This window comes from Psammomys obesus, unplaced genomic scaffold (genome assembly GCF_907164565.1).
Source record: "Psammomys obesus unplaced genomic scaffold, mPsaObe1.curated_primary_1811, whole genome shotgun sequence".
NCBI lineage: Eukaryota > Metazoa > Chordata > Mammalia > Rodentia > Muridae > Psammomys > Psammomys obesus.
Genome location: NW_026587216.1, coordinates 12,533,910 through 12,541,743, shown reverse-complemented (window position 1 = coordinate 12,541,743; position 7,834 = coordinate 12,533,910). Strand labels below are relative to the sequence as shown.

The following is a 7,834-nucleotide window of genomic DNA, read 5'->3' as shown; positions in this document are numbered from 1 at the left end:
AATAATAATAATAATAATAATAATAATAATAATAATAATAATAATAATAATCTGAGCCCCTGGGTCCCCTGAAAAGAATAATATCCCAAGCAAAGACCTAAAACCCCAACTCAGAAATAGCCTATAGATTCAGTCTCCAAGTGGGTTCATAGAAAGGGGAACAGGGGCTATCTCTGCCATGGACTCTGATCGCCTCTTCCTGAGGGGTGCAGCCTTGCCTGGCCACAAAGGAAGACAAAGCAACCTGATGAGACATGGTTGGTTATCTTCATAGGGAAAGGGAGGAGGAGCTCCCCTACCAGTGGACTTGGGTAGGGGCATAGGAGGAGAAAAAGAGAGAGGATAGGATTGGGGAGATGAGGGAGAGGGCCATAGCCAGGATACAAATTGAATAAATTGTAATAAGTTATAATAATAATAAAAGAAAACAAGAATATCAGGAATGTGTGGAGACCTATTATTGATGAATTGCTTATATTCTACATATCAAAGCCATAACCCCATAATGTGACTGTATATGGTACAGAGTCTCTAAAGAGTTGTTAAGATCAATTGGAGCTATTTGGGTGGTTCTTAGTCCAATGCGACTACTTTTCTTTCAGGAAATGGAGAAAATCCACAGAGACAGGCTGAGGTGAGATCATGCATAAAGAGAGAATGAGACAGTACAAATTAAAGGAGAGGCATCTTGGAAGAAATCAGCTCAGTGGACACCTTGACTCTGGTCTCCCGCCTTCATGGCAACCCTAGCAACAGAACATAGCTTTGGGTAAAACAAAATAATGGTTCAGGCTCTTAAAGAAGCAGCATGAAATAAGAAGACTGAGATCATGTAAGAAAGCAAATAGAAGTCAGAGGATAAAATAAGGAACCTAACTTAGAAGAAATGGTGGCTGAGCATTGCAGGACACACTTCACTCAGAGTCATGCCACTGGCCTGCATGTCAGCTTCTATGTCTCAGGAAGTGAGCAGAGATTGCTGAGCTCAGAGCCAAATGGTCCTACCAGCTGCATTGGAAGTGACCTGGTGGTTCCCATGGGCCAAAGAGATAGAGTGATTTAATTAGAATTCTGCTTAAAATATTTTCTTCAACTTAAATATCAGAAACTACTGTCTTTTTAAGCATTACCTCATGGGATGCTTCTACTTACTGTTAAAACTTATGGACATGCAGAGCAATGCTCAGAGCTCTGGTTCTAGGACCTAAGACAATGTTCTGACCTTCTTTCCTGGGTCAGTTCATGTGGCCAACTGGAGTCCTTTAGTTTCTAAGGCAGGGGTCACCCAGATGCAAGATGTTGATGCTATTCCTGGGACATGCTCACCTGTAAGTCCCAGCAGCAGGGTCAACAGCAGGACACTGTGAGGAGAGTGTGGCCAGGAGATCATGGGAAGCATTGTAAGGAGCCTGTTCTGCCAGTGTCTGTACTCAGGAGATCTCAGCTTCTGATCTGCAGAGAAAAGAGGTCCTGTGCATAATGGACATACCAGTGTTGTGGGGAAACAGGAACCATAATGGTTATTTTGAAATCGATACCCAGTGTGGTATGTAGCTGCAAGCAAAGATTTGTTCTTTATAATTTATGATTAGAAGAAGAAATTATGTTTATCTTGAAATTATCCCTTAGATATTCTTTACTGATATCCTGGAATATATAGTCCAAGTGACACTTAGGAGTTTTTTTATTTATACAAACATATTAAAATATGTTAGAATTAGAATTAATTGTCATCTTTGCACAGATGAAACAGGCCACCAAGGATATCTGTGAGAGATTGCTGGGGTTTAGAATGTCTCTGAGCCTATCTGTGAGGGACTGTCCTTAGACAATTGAACTGGGAAAACTCATCTTACTTTTGGGTAGAACAATGTCCTGAGCAGAGGATCTTGAACTGTAACATAGACAGGGTCACCTGAGTACTAGCATGCATGCACTACTTCGTAGCTCTTGGATGTTGTCTGTGGATGTAATGTGACTCACTGTTTCAAGATCTTTCAACCTTGAAGTTGCTGCAATAAACTTTAATTTGGAGTATAGAACCAAATAAGCCTTTGATTTTTATAATGCCTTTCCCAGGGCATTCAATAATATTAAACTGATTTCTTCTAGAGAGCAAGGGGGAACACTTTAGTCAAGTATATGTTTCATGGAACATGAAGGTGTTCATCACTATACTCAGAAGGAGGTAGAAAAGACTGCTTCTTGAGACAGGGAGAATACAGACACAATGATGGCAGAGTCTGTTCTTGACAGAGATAAGATATTCCATATCTTACAGTGTGCAGCTAGGAACTAGGAAGAGAGGATAAGTGCCCTCACCAACCTCAGATGTGTGCCTAGGAAAAAGAGAAAGAGAGCTAAACATTCAAGGCCCAATTTTATCCTCTGTTATCTAGGCTGAAGAATCTTTACTGTGGTGATTCAGTTGTGCAATTTGCTGCTTCATGCTGGCCCATGGGCACACCTGTGGTGCATGTTTTTTCCTTTGCTAACTAAGGAGGATCTACTTCACTGTGAACAATGATGTCCTAGGCAGGTGAATCAGGGCTGAATAAGAAAGGACCACAAGCCAGGGATGGAGGTACACACCCGCAGTTTCAGCCCTCAGAAACAGAGACAGGTGACTCTCTCTGAGCTCTTGGCCAGCCAGGACTACATACCAAGAACCTGTCAATGGATAAAGTTCTACTTACTTTCAGTTGATTTGAATATTCTTATTTTCATTACTTGTCACCTTAGCCCCTTGATGTTTGTATTTCCATGTCATTCAATATGTCATGCGAACAGAGTATTCATGGAAATATGAAGCCAATGAGAACTTTCAGATATCACTTTACACTTACTGGTTGGAAGGCTGTGTATATGTATAGGGCACAGATGTCTAGAAAAGACTGAAGAACCTACAGTGAAATTCTTCTAGCTGAGGATGATGCTGTTGTGCTAGAAGAAGTAAATGAAAAGTCTCAGACATGTGGAAATGCAGAATTTAGAAAACTTGTTTCAATCATATTAGTATCTGGCCATGAGTTTTTGTTCCATTTCATAATATTATACACTATAATTAGTCAGAATTGAAATTTATTTGCATGTTTGAGTTAGGTCTTTGTGTCCTTTGTATTTAAACTGTGAAGAAAATATATTCATATGGTAAGAGGATTACATGTGCGGCCATAAGGAACATAACCCCGACAATCTTAGCTCGTAGTAAGTCAGCCAAAGGCTAATCAACTTACATTCCGTGAGAGACAAGTTGGTGTCTATCATTGTTTGTAGTTAAAATATTGACTATTGCTTGCTGTGTAGCACTAGAATACTAATCACCATTGGGTTACTTTTAACTGAAACTTAAAATCTATAGTAGTAACTGTGGGACTAGATTCTAGAAAGCAAATTAACTAACACAGAAAATTTGAAGGTCAATGACATGTGAATTAAGTGGCAATGTTGTCTCCTGGGATTTTCCAGAAGGTAGAACTTTACCCAGAGAAATTGCCAACCTAAACATTTGTTTTCCATAAAATAATACAGAATTATTTTTAAGAAATCTATTATTAATCTATTATTAATAGATTATTAATCTATTATTATTTATTTTTTATAAAACATTCTGCCTGCATGTGTGCCTGTGCATTGGAAGAGGATTGGCACCTCATATGTGGTTGCTGGGAATTGAACTCAGGACCTTTGGAAGAACAGCCAGTTTTCTTAAACTCTGAGCCATTTCTCCAGCCCCCCCCCCCTGAATTATATTTTAAAAGTGGGTTATATAACATCTTTCTTATTTGTAAATACTCATCAATTTTTCTAATATTGTTTTTTGTTTTTTTAAAAATAAAAAGGTGTTTTTGCTTGCTAAATCTTGGCAGGCTCACCTTGTGCCATGCTTTCAAAAGGATTGTCAATAGATACTGTCTGAGTGGAAGGTAGTTAACATAACAGAAGACAACAAGACAGAAAGAATGAGTATCCAGGGTCCAGCATAAGCTTAGAGTCATGTGCAAACAGTCTCACTCTGATCTGTTGAAGTATAGCTAATTTGCAGACACATGACTAAGTGATGCATTCTTACTATTGAATGCTACTGGAATGTCAGTTTTGTAAACAGAAGTATTGATATGTGACATGCCAGGCAATGAGCTCTGTCTTATATATTTTTTAATAATTTATTTTATTTTTATTTTATGTACATTGGTGTTTTTAAATTTCAGTTTATTTACTTTACATCCCAAGGAGTGTGCTACCTCCCTCCTCTCCTCCTAGTTCTCCCTTCATCTACTTCCTTCTTCCCCTCTTGCCTTAATTCACCCCCACAAAAAAGAGAGCTTTCTTATATGAACCCTACCCAATACATCAAGTCACATCATGTCTAAGAATATCTTCATCCCCGAGGCCAGGCAAGGCAGCCTGCAGGGGAAGTGATCCAAAAGCCAGCAATAGAGTGAGAAAAGGACCTTCCCTATAAGTTGACTAGAAAAAGAGCATGGGAGAAGAAGAGGGAGGGAGGGGCTACACCTGGGCTACAAGTGAATAAATTATAATAAATTAAAAAATTTAAAAAAATCAAAGAATATTGTAGAAGATGAAAAGATCCCCCATGCTCCTGGATCACTAAGATTAACAAAGTTAAAATGGCCATCCTGCCAAAAGCCATCTACAGACTCAATGCCTTATATCTTAAGGCAACATGACTATCTTTCGTAGTGGTTTACATTGGCATACAATGGCATGCCTATGCCTCACAAGTTTTAACCTATTCCTAGCCCAGGCCTCAAGACTAGAGATTCACCTAAAGCCTTCTAATTAAGATCTTCAAGTAACTTCTGGTAAGACTGTTAAAGCATACCCTTTTTTTTTTTTTTTAAAGAAAACTCTACAATCCCATGAAAGTTGTAAATGTTGACTATTTTTTTAAACAATTTGTTACCTCAATCAATATGCCTGAAAATCTTCAAAACATTCACAATTTTTTTTCTGTTTCTTTACATAATTTTTTTCATCAAACACAAGTGGGTACTTAGAAAGCTTGCACCAAGACAGAGCCCATATAAAGAAGGGTTTTACATGATTTCATCAGAATAGGCACACTGCTCGTTGCTGACTGTTTACCACATGAGAATGAGTTCCCAGAATATTTTTGCATTTATAGTTCTTAGGGAACAGCTTCTAGAATGCTGTGCTTGACACACATACTGTAGTCTTACTCTGCTCAAACATAATTTGCCTTTAGTATCACTTCCTCACCCCATTCTTCTGCAGTAGCACAGCATTCACTCTAAAGACTCAGGCTTGGTACATAGTAGTGTTAAGATAGTGAAATGGTAGTTTCCTCTTAACCCCAGAGAGTCAGAGCATAATTATAAAGATTTCACGATCCTTAGACATACCTTTAAAGATGTAGATTTTTATAAAAATAAGATCCTGAAGACAGGGGGAGGGTCATAATCTGTAGGAGACTTACATGATACCCAGAGCCCTGAAATACTAACAAAAACCTGAGGGGATAACTGTTGAAGAACTATTAAATGTTATTTTCACTGCACCTTCATGTTAGGTAAATCAAGGAGGAAGACATGACTGCCCAAAGATAGAGACAGCAACTTAAGCAAAAAATTATTCCTCCACCTCAGGAAGAATGCAAGCAAAGGCAGTGATTATTGTGTGAATGTGTTGTGGATATTTAAGCTTTCTTGTAATTCTTATACCGGTGATATCTGTGATTCTTTTCACTTATGCTTTCAATGTTTTCAATGCAGGCATTTAAAATTGGGAGCACTAATCTTAGTCTACAACAATAAAGTCTGTATAACTAAGTTCAAGAATTATTTTCACAACATTCAGTGTTGAATACTCCCAAGAAGAGGAGAGTTAAGGTCTGGAATCAATGAAATGGAGTTTTCAAATAAGTGGAATGTTGCTCTGCAGACCTGCAAGGAGAGCTGTCTTCAGAAAGAAAAGGGCACAGATATATTTACCTTTCCAGAAGACTGTAAAATATTACTGATCAAATTAGAGTTATATGTGGCAAAAGACTTGTCTATAGCATAAAAGAAAAGGAAATCTAATTTAAGTGGAAAAGCCATCTACATGAGAACTAAAAGACAACCAGTCATCTTCAGCTCTGTGTGTTACAGCCCCGTTTGAGCTCTGGTAGAGCAATTTTTCAAAATAATTTCCTTGTTGAGATACATTTCTTTTCTATGTTTCTTTGTTTCCTTACATAAAATAATCACTGTTTTTTCGCTAAAATTTCTACAAAAGAAATAGGTTACTTTTTAATTTTAAGTTTAATAAATTTAATCATTTCTTTTTATTACAGTTTATTCACTTTGAGATTTCTTTAACAAAAGTAACTCACTGAATTTTGGAGGCAGAATATGCCAGCTAGTAGGACCTGGCTATAGATCTAGGAAAAAATCCCTACTCAGGGAGTTCTGGTAGGAAACCTTTCTTTGTTCAATAGTGGCAAATAATTCACTATTCCAACAAGGCTCACCATACCAGAGGGTAGAACTGGTTTATTGAAATTCCTCTTATTTAAGATAACCTCATCTACATACCCAAGCAAAATCTTCAGAAAAATATTCAGGTTGTTTTCCAAAATATCTAAAACACTCTGACCTAACCAAATGGACTTGTAAAATTAACCATCAGAAGCCAGGCAAGGTGGTACTCACCTGTGGTCCCAGCCCTTGGAAGCTGGTACAGGAGAATCGCCCAAGTCCAGAAGCTCAAGGCATTCTAACCCTCATAGTGAGACTTAGTCTCCAAAAGAAGGAAAGAAAAAAAAAAAAAAGAGAAGTCAAAAGAGGGGGAGGACAGGGAGAGGACAAAGAAGAGGAAGAGGAAGGAGAGGAAAACGGTTGAAAGACTAAACATAGACAAATTTAAAAGCTACTGCCTGTGGAAAAAAACAAAAGGAAACAAAATACCCTGCTTATTTTATGAATAATTGCTTTCTGAATATGACTAGTAGATGCTGTCCACTCAGTTATTAGACATGTTTTATATATGTTGTTATATGTAAATTTCAAATGTATCTCATTTTAGTCAATTGAGGACATAGTAGTGTAAATTTTTTTCAAGGTACACTAGGAGTTTAAGAAAGATACTCAAATAAAAATCGAATATGGATGTATAGCATGGAATAAGGTCGGCTAACTCCAGATTTTCACCTCTTCTTCTGCTCCTTCAACCAAACACACCATGAAATCCCCAGCCCTGCAACAGAATACCTCCAGCAGCCTAGCCTCTCTCCCTGCCCCCATCTCCAAAAATTCCAAGAGCTTCTTCTAAACTCCCTCTCAACTACTTGCTTTATGCCAACCCCATATCCACCAGGCACTCCCTGAAAACCCACAGGCCATTCCTGCCAGGAAGCAGTTAGACTAACTACAGATCTTCAACTCTTTCTCTAAATTCAATATCCAGGTCTCATCCCCAGGTCTTTAGTAAACCTGCTGTGGCCTCTCACCTTTTTCTGTCTCAATACTCAGGAGACTAACTAAGCAGACCCTGGAGGAACACCTTGTTTTTCTCCTTCTTCTTAAGTACCTAAACTGCCCCAAGCCTCTTTCCCATTCCTAAGTCTCAGGTCTCAATGCCCATACACACATTTGACCTGAAACGTCCAGTGTCCACACCCATGAAGATTCCATAAGATTGTTCTACAGGCTGCACACAGCCAGAAAATCTCCCAAGAATCAGAAAAAAAAATTCCAGGCACAAAATACCCACATAGCCAAGACAAAATCATATATAAACACTCAGATTTACAACCTTCCCAATCCCAGATGCTGAGAGGCAATTTGTGCATAAACACAAAATCAGTAAC

At 38.3% G+C, this 7,834-nt stretch overlaps 1 protein-coding gene across 2 annotated transcripts in view; it reads right to left on the bottom strand.

Moving 5' to 3' along the window:
• Positions 1 to 6,732, bottom strand: part of LOC129673488 (signal-regulatory protein beta-1-like) — a 25,092-nt gene extending 18,360 nt beyond the window's left edge. For both annotated transcript variants that reach the window (XM_055603301.1, XM_055603302.1), the window contains exons 1-2: positions 6,678 to 6,732; positions 1,327 to 1,452 (exon numbers count right to left, since the gene is read on the bottom strand). In XM_055603301.1, coding sequence (XP_055459276.1) covers positions 1,327 to 1,399 — 73 coding nt within the window. In that variant the 5' untranslated portion in view covers positions 1,400 to 1,452; positions 6,678 to 6,732. The remainder of the gene's footprint in view (positions 1 to 1,326; positions 1,453 to 6,677) is intronic.
• Positions 6,733 to 7,834: the final 1,102 nt, after the last annotated feature.